Genomic DNA, 18,354 nt, shown 5'->3' on the forward strand with positions numbered 1-18,354 from the left:
CATTTTCTCTGCTAAAATTCCTAACAAGGTTCATTTCATACCAGAAACAATGTATATTACCTCTGTTCATCATTAACTTATATAAGCATGAGGTACTCTGGATGGAAAATACTATTTAATTTTATGAGGAAAATTCTAAACCTTGGTGTTTCTTAGTTTGAGGACACTTGTTCTCTGCTGATGAGAATCCGAGAAATAGATAATTCCCTGGAGATCGATGCCTTCTCTCTCCACTAGGGGGCATCTCCCTTCTTTGTGTTCTCCTATTCCCTCTTTAACTTCAAAAACACAAATTCTAAATTTCATGTTTCCTTCCATATTATCATTTCCTAGTGAAACCTAGATGGAACATAAATTTACCTCGTTGCAGTGATCTTATTCTTCACCTGGAACGTGCCGGGAGTCCTTTTCACAAGAATGTAATAGTGAGACCTTGCATTGACATGGGCCTGAAAGAATCATATTTTTCTCAATAAATTTCTAAACGGGGAGGCTAAGAAAAGAGAACTGGGCTTGTGTTTTCATTCAATGAATGTTTCGTGGATGCATAGCTTTGCTAATCATTTGTTTTCTGTTTCCACTGGCAGGTGATAAAGGATGCCATTGTTGAGAGCATTGAATACAGACGACAGAACCCATCTCGTTGCTCTGTTTCGCTGAGTAATGTGGAGGCAAGAAAATTCTTCAACAAGGAGTTTCTAAGTAAACCTACGCCGTAGGCTGTGTGATGGAAAGGTCAAGCCATTTGAATTCCATGACGATTGGCATCAAATGCACATTAGAGGTTGTCTTACTGAGCCTAAGAGACTGTCTGGTACTCAGAGTGTAAGTGATTTAGTTGCCTGTTAAGTGGAAAATGGTGTTGGATATGTAATTCTTAGCAACAATTGCTGTCAGTTTGAATTTTCTGACAGCAGCATAGGGATATATACTGTATTTTAAACATTCCTCACCAATTTTTTAAAGTATTTCGTTTTAAAGTATTTAATAGTTCAGCTCAGTAAGTAAGGCTTCCCATTGTGTGTGAATGTTATTCACAAACTAGATTTGTTCATGCCATGATACAACACTATTTTTTATTTAAGAATTTATATATACACATATGAAATAAATACTTGGATGTACAAGTTACCATGAGAGACCTGCGCTTTTACTGTCTTTTTAAGAATCTTTCTGTTTCAGTGTTCTGTATATGATGTGTGCATGTACATGTCTATGTGTGGTCGACGGCAGATATGCTGGGACCATGATGTGTATGTGTGGAGGTCAGAGGACAGCTCCATGTTAGTCCTTGTTTTCTGCATTGTTTGAGACAGGGTTTCCTTGCTGTTTGTCGCCATGTATGCTGGGCAGCTACCCTTGAGTTTCCAGGGCCTGACTTGGGTCTGCTCCCCATCTTACCTTAGGGTGCGGGGATTACAGATGCACACTGCCAACATTGGCTTCACATGGGGACCCAAACACACCTCTTTATGCTCATGTGGTGAACACCCTACCCATGAAGTCATCTTCCTGGCCCTTGTTATTCAGATTCACTGATTTCAAGCAATGCAAATGTGAAACTTATAGTATTTTAAAGATTTATTTTTAATTTAATTGTGTATGTGGGGGGGTATGTGTATATAAATATAGGCACCCATAGAGGCCAGAGGTGTCAGGATCTCATTCAGTCAAAGTTATAGGTGGTTGGGAACCACTTGACATGAATGCTGGGAACTGAACTCGGATCCTCTGAATGAGCAGTATGTGCTGTTAACTATTGAAGCCCTCTGAAACTTACTTTTTAATCATTTTTTCTTCAAAGGGAAAGTGTATATAATCTGTTCTGTAAGTGGCACTAATTTATATTTCTTTGTGTAAAAATGTGTAGCAACATCTACTGTAATACTCTGCTGATAATATCTTGGACTCCTTACCCAACCAGAACAGGTGACCCCAGGGCAGTGTTGAGGGCTGTGTCTGGTTTAATTAAATCCGTGCTCCAGGACAACCTCTACTGCAAGCCCTTGGTTTCAGGAGCAGCTTGACTGCTATGCTTCAGGAGTCACCCTCCAAACGTAAAGTCTTCCTCTACTTCCTCTGCTAATTTTTCTTTGAGTTAACTTTAAGCTCTGTTCCTTTGTTCCCTTTCATATTCTTTCCTGTGATCAAAGGCAAAAAGCAATAAAGAAAAAGCTGAAGGGTTGATGTTTTTTTTAAGTTGATTTATGCAAAAGACAAATGAGTGCCCACCATACCCCCATTGGCATGCTGCAGGGTCTGGGAGGCATAATATTGATTAACACTGGAAAAAATACCTACCTAGGGGATTCGAGACGTATTAGCTACGTTTCTTATCACTATGCAAATACCTGCTGTAAACGGTTTAAAGAACGAAGGATTGACTGAGACTCTTGGTTGCTTGTTGGATTCTTGGTATACCATGGAGTCAGGAGCATGTCATCTAGATGGATCTCATGGCAGACAGGTGATAGAAAGGCTCTCAGGACATGACAGAGTTCCCAAGGACACACTTCGAGTGATCTAGTTCATCCATCCAAACCCCACCTCCTACCATTTCCAGAACCTCTAAAAATAGTAACATATCAACTGTAAGTCATCCATTTATGTGAACCCTTTTGTGGGATGTCTTGTATCTGGTCCATAATTAGTTTTACTAACCAACAATAAACAAGTATGTCAGAGAGTGATACATAAAGAATGGAAAGGGGATGAGAGGTGTTAGACTTGTGTGACTTTAAATGGACCTTGGAGAGTTATAATGTAAAAGTGGCATGACAGCAAAGATATGAGCTGTGAGCATCCAGGGCTGAGCATCCCCCAAGACGGGGCTGAGCACAGGCCACCACGCTGTAGTGAAACCTCATGTGCTTTAGGAACCAGGAAGGGACTGCAAGCCCAGCACAGAAAATAATATTTGTTCAAAACTTGACAATACTGTTCGTTTTTTTAAAAAAATATTGTGGTGCTGGAGATCACCTCAGGGCAATGTTTTTGTTTATATCTCATTTATTCTTCCAAATATCACTGTGAAGGAACACAACCAGATAGTTACTAAACTTGAATTAATGTCTGAACTGTGGGGTCCTCTGCCTTGTGAAAGATCACTTGTTCATACACTTGTAGTTAACTACAGGAACTAATGCAGCTTTGCTGATTTGTTCATTTATGTATCTCCTAGAAAGCCTACTTTATAAAAAAAAAAGGTTCAACGTGATGGCACATTTTTATAAAACTAATTGTGTACTAGGATAACTGAGATGCTAGTCAAAAGTAACAGCTTCAGTGGTGGTGATCAGAGACCTCTGGCTGCCTGCTAGAATACAGAGCAGTACTCCCTCACTTCAGGGTCATCTTGCCTGAGAGGAACTATCTGAATCTAGTCACACAGAGGTACCAGACAAACCAAACTGGAGAAATGCAGAGGGTAACTAGCTCTCAGAACTATTAAGCCAGCGAAGTCAAGGAAAAGTTGAAGAATTGTTTTGAAAATTCAAGAGATGTGACAACTGAAAACTGTGTGGTTCTGTACTGAATTCTTCCTGCAAATAATCTCAATGGGACAATCACTGAAACCTGAGCGGTGTCAGAGGCTCCGGGCATAGTCATGAAATAAAGCTAGCATCTTGGTTTTAAAAATGTGTTTGAGACAATGTCTTTTTATGTACCCAGGCTACCCTAAAATTAATATTGAAGCCATGACTGACCTTGAAGTTGCAATCCTCCTATCTCAGCCTCCACAGTGCAAGGATGACAGGTATATACCACCACACACTGATCAATATCTTGGCTTTGATGGTCATATTGGAACTTTTTGCAGGCTATCCTTATTTTAATAGATATACATTATCCAGAAAGTTAGGGCCTGGGTTTAGCAACATGTTTCTAAGAGGGGGAGGAAGAGAGAGAAGGAGAAGGACAGAGGGACAGAGGGAGAGAGAGAGGACCAAATATCTCTACATCTTAGTTGAATGCCTGTGAGCATGACATGGCTTCAGAAATATCACAAGTGGATCACAATGTTGGCAATACATATCAATCAGAGGAGTCTCTCAAAATTAAAAGGGATTTACACCAACCAGTGTTTCCTTTGTTCATATCAACAGTTTCCTCTTTAACCACTATAAATGATCAATGTAAATTCTAATTTTTCTATATTGAAAAGCAAATAAATAAATCACTGAGTAACATTTCCACAGAATTTCTCTCCATGATTTTCAAAAATTTTTCTAATAGTTCAAGGTAAGTGTTTTATGACACCTGTTGATTTATGCCTATTTACAAATCCAACTAATGCCACGCTTGGCTATATATGTATAAAAACAAAATAAGAAACACCAAACAATAAGTGAACAATAAAATAAGTAACAATAAAAATTACAGTGAGTGGGAAATTGCCTCCCCTTTGGGGAGGCTGGACTCTAACCAGTGTAGGTCTATGTGTGTTTTTTGTTCCTCAGACATGTTAGATGCCATGTTTGGCATGAGTAACTAGGACTCCTCCAGATCCCCTTTACTAGGTGCTAGCACCCATCCTCCAGATCCCGTGCTTCTCTCTTCATTTCTCTGAGAATTGCTCTGACCTGATGTCGTTGACATGGGTGGTTATGACAGCCTTCTTGGAAACTTATAACTATGATTAACTCAAGTAAGGTACAGAGTCTACTGATGTCAAGATTGGGCCATTCTCTGATGTCATTCATAGTCCAGAATTCTCTTTCAGTTAAGACTTCAATAAATGTACCTCTTGGGCTTATCTCTCCTTTTATTTTATTTTATTATTCTCAGGGTCAACAAAGTATACTCTTTTAACACATTACTCAAAAAAGAACCTCCAGGTTGGTTTACTTTTTTCTTAATTTTACCTAAGATGGACTAAAGCTCATGAGATTCAGTGTTGTGTGAAACAGTTTACAACCTTGTGAAAGAGAAAGAAAAAAAATGTAACTCATGAAGTAACAAATGATAAACACATTGCTTTTGTGGACTGTTCTTTAAAACTAGGTTATATGGGAAGTTTTCATAATGCCTCAGCCTTCAGGCAGAATATTTAAAAGATAAACAGAATTGCAAATGGGATTTAGGAGACATGTTATTTTTCTTCTAAATTGAGCTTATTTCTTCCTTTTAGCTTCTACATTTTTCCGTGCATTTTAACATGACTTTGTGGATTTGGGGCACCAACTCACTGACATACTAGTTTAAGAGACTATAAAACTTCAAAAATATTTTTCAAAGTGAATTGTTCATATCCTGCAACCAGCCAAGTCTCATCAGATGAAACAGAATAAAAGCAAACAGGGAATTCTGCCCTGAAATCCAATGACCTGAGTATAAGTTGAGAACAGATGCATATCTCTTTATCAGAATGTAGACTTTATCTATACTGCCTAAGGAAAAATGTCTTCTCTGACCCCTGTGGTCAAACACCACAGAAGAATTTATTCTGGCTCCTAGCTTGAGAGGACATAGCTCATCATAGTGAGAAGGCATGGCAGGGTTTGGCTCATTGGCTTGCAACAATGTCCATGGTCCAGAAAGCACTGACAAGTCTGCAGCCCCCCAACAGACCATTTTCTCTAATACGCTTTCACCTAATAAGCCTTCACCTCAGAAATGTCCCATAATTCCCCCCAATACACAACCATCTGGGAACTTAAACACATGAACCTACGGGAGATATTTCACATAAACCATAACCGAGGGCTAGAATCAAGCTTAGAAAAATTTAGTAAGATTATTCTGTGGAGTAAATGTTTATAAGGGAATCCTTCAACACAGAGGTGATGACATTATTATAGTCATCTCTGAATAGCTTGGTTTGAAAACACGTTCTTCACGTTGCCTCGCTCCCTTCCAAAATTCCTGGCAGATACGGCCTTTGAATCATGCTCTGTTCAGTGATGAATCTGGACACACTTTCATCCCCTGCTCAGTTTCACAGGTCAGTCACACAAATGGATCGGAATTGAGGTGGCTTGAAAGTCACCTCTGGGTCTCTCGTGTCAGTGGAGTTAGACATGACACAGTTCCAAATAATGAAAATCTCCCTACTGGCTAGATTTGTCCAAAAGTAAAATGAAACCTGTGATTAATTCCTTGTCCTGGTGTTTATCACTTACTTATAGGGTGTGACTTCCAGAGATCCGTTTCCTCGGTGGACAGTAAGGCACAGTTTGAGTGATTTCCTGGTACTTTCCAACTCAGAGTATAAACTTCTTCAGTTCTGTTTGTATTTTAAGGAGGATGTCTGTTAACATATGATAACAAATCTATGAGGGTGGTATTTCAGCTTAAGCAACTGGTTAGGGAGGAAGCTGTTTTAAGTAGACTCCACCCTTTACCTAGCTGCTAAAAATCACCATACTAATTACATCTGTGACTTGAACAGAGCACTTGCTCTGGTCTAAGGGGGCCTTTTAGTGATCGTAACTACCCGTAACGTTTTAGACTAAGCTAAAAGGACATGAAGAAGGTAATAAGTAAAATGATCTCATATTGAAAAGAATATAAACATCTAATGACTGAAGAAGCCCCTCATACCTACTGCTTATGTAACATCTGGCTGATTATTTTCACCCCCAAGCTTTCCTTCTTACCACATCCTAATCATCTATTGCACTCTATTCACTAATAGTTCACTTATTTGAGTTTTCTCTTTTGGCTAGTTCTTTGAGAGAGAGAGTTGTGCTAGTGTCCTCAAGTATGTGAAGCTTCAAATGCCCCTCTGTTGAACTGACCATGACTCAGGTCCCTTCTGTCACTATTAGTGTATAATAACGTTGTGCTCTATATTTCCACACAGGAAATGATTAACCCATCTTTTCTGATCTCCAGTCAGCCTGTGTGCTCACTCAGTAAGTACTTAGTTTAGGCACTAGCAATTTTGTGATACTACAGGCATAGTGCTGAATTAACATTCTAAGCACATCCAAGGACATGGAGTGCTTAGTGACAACATTTATCAGCTCTTGGGAATCATGATAGAATGAATGACATGATGACTGTATTAGGTGTAATGCTAGGGAAAAGTATCACCAATGATTGATGGTCACAATATGGCAGAAGACGCTACCCTTTTGAGTGTCATTGTAGCATTTCACCAATCCCCAATCCAGCTTCCAAACTACTCTCAGACTTTCCTCTTAGACATGCAGATTGCTTAACCAGTGCGATGGCTCGGCTGGAAAAAGTACTTGCCCAGCATGTCTGACAAACTTGAGTTTGAACTTCCTGGAACCGATGGTGGAAGGAGAGATTGGGTTTAGGAAAAACGCAGGTTTCAGAGCTATGACTTTAGCCCCAGGGTAGAGTACCTACCAAAGTAAAGGTTCTGGATTTACTCCTCAGGAACAAAACAAAAGATTTGTTTTTATTTTTTTTAGTGAAAATTTGATGGCCATTCATGTATTTAAAAGTTCCCAGTGGATTTTCATTCACTTCAGAAAAAGTCAAAACTCCAAGGAGACACAGTTAACTTGCTGCTGTCCAACCTCTGCTGTTTTACCATGCTCCTTTTCCCGCCTTCTCTCGCCAGCTCTCTCGCCTTCTTGCATGTAGCATTCTGTCTCATCACTCTACATTGTCTTCTCATAACTCGTGTCTTTTTATTGGTCACACCATCGGCGGTGCTTTTCTCCTCCCCATCCCATTGCCCTGAAGATGCGCCGCGAGATAGAGGCATCTCTTCATTAGTTTTAGGACCTTCCTTCCTGTCCTCCCTTGCTTCCCCCGTCTGAGACAGGACTGGGCACCCCAGCATTAACATTGCCTTCTGTTGTTGTTGTTAATTCAATAAGAGGGGATTTTGAAACACATTTAAAATTAGCTGTCTGACTTGTTTGGTACAGAAACAAAAGGATTCTGGTCTCACTGGTTGCCATGGTATCCAAGTTTGTGTTGAGAGAAAATGACCGCACTTCAGAGTCTTCTCTGATGTTAAACTTTTTCATTTCCTGCGAGAAATGCTGCTTTTTTTCCCCTGAATATTCATGTCATTGTTTTTAAGTGGCAGGAACCCCATCCCATGTAAGTGGGCCTCCATTCCATCTCTGTGGCTCTGCTAGAGCTCCTTGCTGCTTGGGCTCAGCTCGCCCACTCAGCTTTCACACCAACTGTGGTGTACAGTTAGCGTCTGTGCTACTCAAGATGTTTAAAATTCCAAATTCTCCCAACATTCAACATTATCAGGGCCTAATTCATCAAAATGAGTTATTGGCACCACAATGAATGCTCTTTGTGTGAATTATAGCAGCCCCTGTTAATTGCCTGAAATCTGCAAACCTGCAGGAAACATTTGCAATAAATTGATCTTTTTTCCAGACATTGCCTTAGTAATAAATAAATCCTCTTGGTGATTAATAAGTACCCCTTTTGATTTTGTTCCTTTTTAATTAAGAAACATGAAGATAGTCAAGAGGAATCCAAAACCCACATCTGGCAAATTATAACAGGAAGTGCACAAAACAGGCCTAAGGCCTCTCCCTCTAATCACCACTGCTGAGACTATCTCAGATGCAAATGACAGGAACAGAATTCAGATAAGCAGGCAAAGGAGGCATTTTTGAGTTTATGTGATGAGTGGTGTCCAGTCTAGGGTTTGACCTGAAAAGAATGTGGTACATGCCATCAGTATTTTGTCCTCATTTATCATTGGGGCTCCTTGCCTTGGTATCTTTCTATCAAGCTTATTTCTTCTGTTCACAAAGACCTAATCTTTTGTTGAGCCTAAAGAGACTCGGATTCGAGGCCCAGTGTAACCTCCTGAGCCTGGCTAGGGTTTGGCAACCTGTCTCTGGCCTGTAACCTCCACGTGGGGATGATTCCGCAAGGCCTGATGTAAAACTGCCCCCTGCCAGCTTGCTGGAATATTATTGGCCCTTACTCCTCATGTCACCTTTCCACATCCTAAGATTCCCATCCCCTACCTCAGCCCTATACAAGTTCCTGCCTGTTGGAATAAATCAAGATCCTGCTTCAAGTCTCCTGACTCATTGTGTATTTTCTCCCTGGTAACTATTAGGAGGGAGAGTCCAAGTCCTTGACACTCAGCATCCTACTCAGTCCCAGGAAGAGACCAGCTGGACCCACCCTTCCCCCACTCTCTCTACCTGCTGGGATATCCAGAAGTCTTTCACATCAGTCTACAAAAATTCTATGATGTGTAGAACTAGACAAAGATTTTCTTTCTACCCATGGCCTTTCACAGATGAACCATGAAGTGTCTACTGTCTACTGGACACATGCACTTATTTTATAAGTGGAATAGACATTGGGGTGAAGTGGGAATGGTTTTCCTGAGTACCTCCTTTGTGCAAGGTATTGTCCTCAAAACTAGTGATAAAAATAAATGAAAAATAAATGAGTTCCCCCAGTGTTAAAATGTATACATTTTAGTGGGAGACAGCATGTAAACTATTTGATCAATAATATTCAATAATAATTTTTATTGAAATTATGCCTTGAAAAATATTAATCAGAAAACAGCAATGGTTGTATCTGCAGCTATTTTAATGGGAGAGGTCAGACAAGGACATTTTAAAATAGCCAATAGGTGAGCAGAGATAACATCCAGGTCCATGGATTGTGTTATGACTTCTTGTTTATACTACAGAGAAATTCAAAGTTCAAAATAAGACTTCTGAGTTCAGAGCCATATATATTCTAAGAACTTTAGCAGTTAGGCAAGATTGGGCACATAAAAACGATTCAGGCCTGGGAAAGTGACATAGTTGGTAGACTCAATCCCAGTACTGTGTACACTAAACATGGTGACATGTACCTTTCCAGAAATTAAGAGGTAGAGGCAGTAGGATGAGAAATTTAAGGTTATCCTTAGCTACATGGTGAGTTTCAGGACAGCCTGACTTATATCAGGTCCTGTCTCAACAGCAATAGTAAAGATCTCATGGAAGAAGTATGATTCTCCTCTCCCCAGGCTTGACAGCATGTGCAAGACACTTGGATTATCTAGACTGAGCTCTGTATAAATTTCAAGGTCTTTTAAAGCCTTAAAAACCGAATGATCCTGTATTCCTTCTCCAAGTAATTAATTTTTATACTTTTAAACACTCAATATCGTCAAAATGAACGATGTAAGGAGGACAAAATTAAATAATAGAATAATAATTTGTATTACTCAGATTGTAGAAGGACATTATAAATAACCATATCTAGAAAAAGACAAAGGTTTTATTATTTAATGAGCCATGTGTCAATATCTGCAAACCCCGTTAAGTGACTTTGAGAATGCCTACTGATACAGAGTAATGATTTCTTTTCTAGCCTGTGCAAGCTGTGATTAGATTACCATCTTTCTGATCAGTGAACATTCTCTAAGTGTACTTGGCATAACCTTGGCAGCTAGTGGGACAAATATTTGAAGAGAAAGAACCCTAAGTGTTTCTGACTTAAGCTGGTTAGTAACGGTACTCTTTGATTTAATAAGAACAAAAGAAACACCCACCTGTTACCCTAGAAGAATTTGCTTTATGTCATTTATGCTTACAAATGCAAAATACTCATAAGAACAGCAAAAGCAGCTAATATTAGTGGTTCCATATAGTATGGACATAGTGGTTACTATAGCTAACATTAGTGGTTCCATATAGTATAGACATAGTGGTTCCATGTAGTACATACATAGTGGTTTCATATAGTACATACATAGTGGTTACTATAGCTAGAATTAGTGGTTCCATATAGTGTATACATAGTGGTTGTTGAAAACCCGTTTCCTTTCCATCATGGAGCAAATGTAGTTTTTACTATTATTACCCCACCCTCCACACCGCACCCACCCCCTGCCAGGGTCCTTCTGTTCTGTTCTATTATCCTTAAAATGTGTAACGTCTCCAAAGAAACTTATTCAATTGCCTAGAACTTAGAATCATCTTGCTCCTGGTTTGTGTTTCTCAGGAGGACAGAGTTTATATTACATTTCCTGCAGAGAAACAAGAAGCTTAGCTTTGTCTGAAGGGAGTTTGGATTTATGCAAAAGAATGGGATAAATATTTGGAGGAGGTCTGATTGAAATCTAATTGCTGAAGCAAATCCACCCATTTAAATGGCTTCCTAGTGTTTGGCTTTGTAGGCAAGGGTGCTTAAGCTAATTGTATTAAATATTCAAAATTATGAACTGACGAGGGATAGAACAATTAATTGGACATAATTTCCCACGATGGTCATAGGCCACAATATATATCAAACAGCCTTTGAAAAGGGATGGGAGAAGAAAATGAAGTAAAATTCAAATGATTTTACTAACTCCCAGAGTAACACTGACATAAAACGTTACAAGCAAATAGGGTTACATGATGGCTTACCCCAGAGATGAGTGCTTTGGGATAAGTAAAATGCTGGAGTGTCAAATAAATTGGAAGACCTTTGTTATCCTGTGTGAATGTCTCTCTGAGTAGCTGAAAATGACCCTAATCTTCTCACCCTCCTGCCTTTTCTCCCTAAGTGCTGGGATTACAGGAGTCTACCACCACTCCTGGTGTATGTCGGATCAAAGCTTGAATTGAGGGCTTCCAGAATGTCAGGCAAACACTCTTCCAATTGAGCTGGGTGTCCAGCTCTGAAATTTTCTGTATAACATCCAGATGCTTCAATATCCTTACAGGGTAGCTTGAAAATAAAAGTTTTTAAAAATGTGCATTACTTTAAGTAGTATCATCAAGTAGGTGTTAAAATGTTAATCATTATCATCTTTTTCTATTAAGCATCACTTAATCTTAACTAAGTAATTACAGAAGCAAATAAATAGAGCACTTCAGGAGTCCATTCTCCTGGGACTGCCATGCAGTCTCTGGGAGAGGGAGTCTGTGTCTCATGTTTCAGGAAGAACTTCATAGTTTCCTGGTTGTGGTGTACTTGACCTGCTTTCTCCTCCTTGAGATTGCTGTCTTCCCATGGCAGTAGGTAGTGAAAACAGATAAGTACATGCAGGCAACCCCATCTAAGAGCCCAGCAAATATGCGCATATTTCCAGAGACTTTCAAGTACTGAGCCTATGGCAGTAGTCTTAGACACGAGCCCTAGGATTAAATAACAATTTGGCTACTCAGAAATACTCAGTGATATTCTAGTCTATTAATCTTCTTGCTTGCACATATGGACATATAGACAGCTCTTCCAAATAGTTTTCTTTTCTTTCTGTTTTTTAATTAAACATAGATTGTCTTTCATTGCAATTTATTCTGATTATGATTTGCCCTCTCCCTATTCCTCCTAGATTAGTTTTCTTTCCTCTCTCTTCCTCCCTCCCTCCCTCCCTCCCTCCCTCCCTCCCTCCCTCCCTCCCTCCCTCCCTCCCTCCCTGCCTGCCTGCCTGCCTGCCTGCCTGCCTGCCTGCCTGCCTGCCTGCCTTCTTGGTTTTGGAGACAGGGTTTCTCTTTGTAGCCCTGTCTGTCTTGTCCTGGAACTTGCTTTGTAGACCAGTCTGGCCTCAACCTCAGAGACCTGCTGGCTGCCTCTCCCTCCTGAGTGCTGGGATTACAGGCATGAACTCCTGATCCTCTTACCTCTAACCCACTAAGTGCAGTCATTCATTACAAGCATAAGCTACACTAAATACTAGTTCTTGAAGTGCCTTTTTTTTTTTAAAGAATAATGAAAAAAGCAGCTCATAAAACTGAGGCTATTTTATGACCTTGGGTAGGTTGCCATAGATACTATATTTCAGGGAACCATGTCTAATGACAATTTTTCATCTTGTTTTGGTCTATGTATTTGTTATGAGAAAGTACATACTTTGATTTCTTCTGTCTTTGGCTCAGTCACTGATTCATTGTGAGAATCTGGCTTTCTAATCAGTGTTGTAAGACACATTAGAGCTCACTGGGTTCATCTCGGGAGATCCTTTTTCAGCTGGGCTTTCCCCGGTCACTCTCAGCAATATGTCAGACATCAGAGTATCCGATTCTGGTCTGAGTTTTACTGATGTCACTAGAAGTAGCCATTAGAATGAATCACTGGGAAGATGGCACAAGAAGATTTATCTTCAACACTAAAAGAGTAAGGCAGAGAAACAAAGATCACAAAGTTTTGCTCTCAGCGTGCAAGAGTGGTTTAAAGCTCCAAACTAGGTTGCCATTTAGGGGTTCTCCTTGCAAACCTTTTAAACAATTTATAAATTTAATCACACTGAAAAGTGTATTACTCAGTATTTACGTAACTTAGGCTCGCTCAGCTCCACGTTTTAGGTGAGTGATTTCAGGCATTTTCCAGAGTTGTACTGCATTCCTTTTCACTCTGATTTCCCCCTTGATTAGCAAATAAGTGTTGTGCAACGTGCAGTGAGTCAGTAGTCTTAGCAGGAGGATCGTCTCGCCAAAGGATGACAGATATTTAATGTGCACTCTGAGAGTCACTGTGAGGGTTAGCACAGATGAAACATATAAACATTTAGATCTGAGTCTGGAAGAACATGAAGCATTCATTCATTCAGTTATAAATAATTACTATTGTTATCATTAGGGATTACTCTGGACTCAAGTTTTGTAGTGCCACCGCCCAACAGTATGGGCACAAAGCAACGTGAGCATAACCCAGCCACCCAGCAAGAAGGATGATTTTTCACTTAAACCTACACAGTTCTCTGACATATATATCAGTTTCAATCAATTCTATTAAAAATCAATTTCAGAACCTTTTGGATTCATCTATTACTGAACAGCTGTGATGGCATCAGGTGATAAGACAGGCATACAAATTATGTGTAATTTCATTGTTCTTCTTTTTCATTTTTCTCATAGAAGAAAAAGCACAAGAAGGTTGTAATTTGGTGATTCAGGCTCACACATCTAGAGAATGGTAGAACTGGGTTACAGAAAATGTTTTGAAATAAATTGTTGTGGGATATCTGTGCACTGTGTAAAGATGTGTTACTGTGATTGGTTTAATATAGAACTCAATGACCAATAGCTGGCAGGAGAGAAGGTGGGACTTCCAGGTAGAAAGAGGAAGTGAAAGGGATAAATCTAGGCAACAGGACTTTGCCAGCAGACACAGAGGACAGGTACTGACGACAGGCAAAAACCACATGGCAGAACATAGATTAATAAAAACAGGTTAATTTAAATTCTAAGGGCTTGTCATGGACAAGCTTAAGCCAAAGGCCAAGGTTTCATAACTAATAATAAGTCTCCGTGTTGTTATTTGGGGACTGGTGATTCAAGAAAGCCTGAAAAGAAAGTCTGACTACAATTATACTAGCTTTATAGTATTTTGATCTCCATATTCTCTGGTAATTTGTCTTTAGTTACTTTAGTATATGATTTCAACAGTTTGAACCATGGTGGTGCTCCATAAATCTTAATGAAGTTCAAACTGAATTCTGCTTCCCAGTTTATCCATAATGGTTGGGATATTCGGGCTCTGAAGATACACATCCTGGAAACTTTGATAATTTACCTATGGGAGAAAGGTGATTTTGTGTATCCGATTAAAGGTTTTTAAGATGGAGTTGTTGGGCTGGCTTGTCTGACTAGGTTCTATGTAAACACATTGATCCACTTTCTTTTCTTTATTTTTTATTTTATGTGTGTGGGTGTTTTGCCGTTTGTGCATCATATGCATGAAGTTCCCAAGGAGGCCAGAAGAGGGTGCTGCATCCCTTTTAACTGGAGTTACAGACTTCCGGGTCCCTCTGCAAGAATAAAAATGCTGAGCTGCCTCACCAGCCACACAATGATTTCATTAAATGAAAGAGGAAGGTAAAAAAGCCAGAGAAGACAGGAAAGAAGTAGAGATCTCAGAGTGTATTGCCAAGATAGAAAAGGGATGTCAGAATACAGACTTTAGACAGTGGTTCTCAATCTTCCTAATGCTGTGACCTTTAACACAGTTCCTCATGTTGTGGTGACACCACCTATAAAACTATTTTTGTTGCTACTTCATAACTGTAATTTCACTACTGTTATGATGCAGATATCTGATATTTCCAATGGTCACAAAGGGTCTCTACCTGAAAGGTAAGGGGATAGATTTTGTCATGGCATCTAGAAGGAAGCAGCCATGATGTGTTTTTAGCCCTGTAGTAGCCATTTCAGACCTCTCAGCTCTCATCTGAATAATGGTCGGATCAGTTTAAGACACTATGTTTCTTTTGGAAGCAACAGAAAATGAAGACATCTCTCTTGCAGTGCCTGGAACCCATTCTTTCCTGTAATTGCTTTCCCAAGTCAGATCATCTGATTTGCTCTATTTATTCTATAAATATAGAAGCATACACACAGAAAAATGCTTCTATTTAATTAGACATTTTGCTTAAAATGTAATTCACCTTGAATTGTCAGGCTGTAAAATAAATGCACTTTTATGACCACAGAATTATTTTTAGTTTAAAATATTTTTGCTTTCAACTCGCAATTCTGTTTACTGGGGTACCGTTGTTTAGAACATAACTGGTAAGCTAGGCTATAAACATCTTTGTTCATGAAAGGATAAGAAAGGAGATGCTATTTCACAAACTATCCACTGGGTGGCAGTAGCTTATAAGAACAAAAGGATAATTTGTTTTGGTTGTTAAATAGTTAATTTTTGCCTTTCTGTTTTGAAGAAGGTACCAGAGTTGGGGGGGGGGGTGCAGGAGTTTATACTGCATTCAATATCTTTTAAAAGTAGAATTTTAGCAGCATAACAACTTTGATTTATAACATTCATTCTTTTAAGTGAGAATTTACTTTGAAATGCCTTCTATACATAAGCCAATCACCCATACTTAGTTAACACTTGAGTCCATGAGAAAACTTGTAGAGCTGTTTTTGCATCTGTATAGGCAGGCTGTGATAAAAGTGACAAAACCTGTGGGTGGTGGTATTGCCATGACATTTACCCTAAGTCCTCCCAGTGTCTTTAGGAAAAATATTACACGAATGCATTTATTAGACTCAATTACACAACCATTTTCTTTCCTGCATATTCAAAACTTTCATGTTAATGACAAAAACCTTCCAATCAAGACTTTTTAGTGTGACAGTTTGAGACCAGGTCAAAGTTGTAAGGTTCTTTTAAAGGAATAATCCAGGTGGGAAAGAAGCCATTTAGAAATTACTAAGTGCAAGCTTGAATTGCCTTTCAGTAATAGTGTGGCTGGTGCATTTGTTAGCAAGAGACAGTTGACACTGTCAGTGTGAGGCCCTAAGGAGAGGTCTCACCTAATCCCAAGTCCCCCAGGCTCACATTCAGTTTGCAGATGCTTATCTATCCATAAGGCCATCCCGCTCCCTTTCTCCTTTGGCCACTGTTTCCTTTGTGCTGTAGAGCAGCCTGTTAGCCCGCTAGTCTAGGTGCTCCTGAGACATCACCATGGTATGTGGATGCCTTATCTTCTCCTTGTCAGAATGGATGTTTCAGACTCTGGCTCACCAGCTTTGCACACGTAAGTGTGTTGATTAGTGCAAGTTGAAATGTACTTTAAAGCGACAGGAGTCATGGTTCCCCCCAAAGACACAACTCTGCTCCAGTTGCCCAAACTTCAGTGTCAGCAGTTTCACAATTAGGAGTTCTTGCTATAACTATTGGGTTGAATGGGAACTGAGTTTTTAAGGTCTAAATATGCAAATATATTTGAGCTTTGATTCTATTATGTGTGATCATGTACAGCACATATTACAAAATGAATGAAAAGTTCCAGAATATTTCCCAGGCGGGGGTAGCTGTTCCCCACATCTGAAAAGTGACCTCTGTGGTAGTAATTTAAAAAAAATTTACTTTTATCAATTTTAGTTACATGTAGGTGTGTGTGTGTGTATGTGTGTGGATGTTATTGTAGACACTTGAGGAGGCCAGAGGCATCAGATCCCCTGGAGCTGGGCTTACAAATGGCCTGACCTGGGTGCTGGAAATAGAACTTCCTTTGGAGAGCAGTGAGTGCTCTTAGCTGCAGAGTCACGCCCTCCCCCCCAGGTCTTCTATGGTGGTAATTGATTCATAGAAATTTTGTCAGTGATTATCAAGTATGAACAAAATGTTAGAACTGTGCCAAAGCCTAGAAAAGCTTTCATTGAAATGCTACTCTTTCTTTCAAGGAAAAAAAGAAAAGTTGAAAGAAATGACAAAAGAAAGTCAGTGGGTGATGAGAAGCAGGACCATGTTTGATCGGTCAACTGGGGGAGAGCAATTGAGTGTGCACTCAGTGGTAAAGACAAAGTGACCACTCAGTGTCTCTGTGACTGACTGTCAGATCACACATGTTTCTTTCTGTTAATGTCAGCCATTTATTCAAAAATTAATTTCCTGTAAGGAAAATATCAACAGATATCAGTATGTGTGGACCTTTTTCTTCTGCCAACCGTGCTGTCTCATTGTCTGGAACTTGAGAAAAGATAGAATCATGCAAAACAATGGTAAGACAGTGGAGTGGTACCTGGGAAGTAGCATCGTCGAGTGGTGGTTGTGCTCAAAGCCTACAGGGTTTTCCTCTCTCTCTCTTTAATTACATGATCCACTGACTTTCATCGAATAACTCATAAACTTTTAGAAAAATAAGACATACATAGACCGAACATTTGGCTAATAAAAAGAGACATAATAAGTCCATGTGTCAAAATGTATAATCTTATAGCCCTCAATGGAACTGACACCACAGTCTGAAGAAACTTATCGCCTTATATGATATGTGGAAAATATATTTAAAAGAAATCCTTGTCAAACCCACTTAGTTTTAATGTTCCTCTGGAGGCTGGTTATAGTAAAGATAAAAGCCAGCACTGAACATCTGATTTTATTTCTTCTAGTGTTTTTTCCTTGTAATCTAATTTTTCCTCCAAGTTTTGTGTCCTGAATTGCCCTTTTCCATTTGGTGGCCTTGGTATATCCTGAGGCATAGAAATCTGACAAGAGGAGGAGACAGACTGTGAGTGTTCCTTGTCTTCTGGGCAGAAGAACATCCCTCAGAAAGGACCAGAAAGGCAGGATGCTTTCATGTGCAGGGTTTCACAGAAAAGAGCAGTAAACGCTTGGTGGTTCCAGAGCTCTGCTCTGGAACGGAAAGCAAATGACACCAATGACTGCTGTCTGTTGTCTTAGTGTGACACTCAGGGGCAGAATCCAAAGGGCTAGATGCCATGCCTCACATGACCCTTCAAATATCATAAGGATGAGTGTAGCTTCCTAGGCTTGAATTATTTTAAAATTTACCTCAAATTTCTACACAATGCTGTTATTGTTGAAAACCCACAGTCCCTCATATCACAAAATGCGATATAACATTGTAAAATAGTTTATTGCTCAGTTTCCAAAGGAGTTTATTCTTGCCATACCTTATCACTGTAAAATTGATTATACAAACTACAGAGTCACACACGCTACCTATACAGTCTTTGATACTCTATCACTTTCTCCGTGTGT

General features: G+C 39.5%; 1 protein-coding gene across 2 annotated transcripts in view; it reads left to right on the forward strand.

Moving 5' to 3' along the window:
• Pla2g4a (phospholipase A2 group IVA) overlaps nt 1-2,185 on the forward strand; it is a 145,923-nt gene extending 143,738 nt beyond the window's left edge. For both annotated transcript variants that reach the window (XM_005073467.4, XM_021229195.2), the window contains exon 18: nt 588-2,185. In XM_005073467.4, coding sequence (XP_005073524.1) covers nt 588-719 — 132 coding nt within the window. In that variant the 3' untranslated portion in view covers nt 720-2,185. The remainder of the gene's footprint in view (nt 1-587) is intronic.
• Nucleotides 2,186-18,354: the final 16,169 nt, after the last annotated feature.

The sequence above is a fragment of the Mesocricetus auratus genome, unplaced genomic scaffold (genome assembly GCF_017639785.1).
Source record: "Mesocricetus auratus isolate SY011 unplaced genomic scaffold, BCM_Maur_2.0 Super-Scaffold_100676, whole genome shotgun sequence".
In the NCBI taxonomy this organism is placed as follows: domain Eukaryota; kingdom Metazoa; phylum Chordata; class Mammalia; order Rodentia; family Cricetidae; genus Mesocricetus; species Mesocricetus auratus.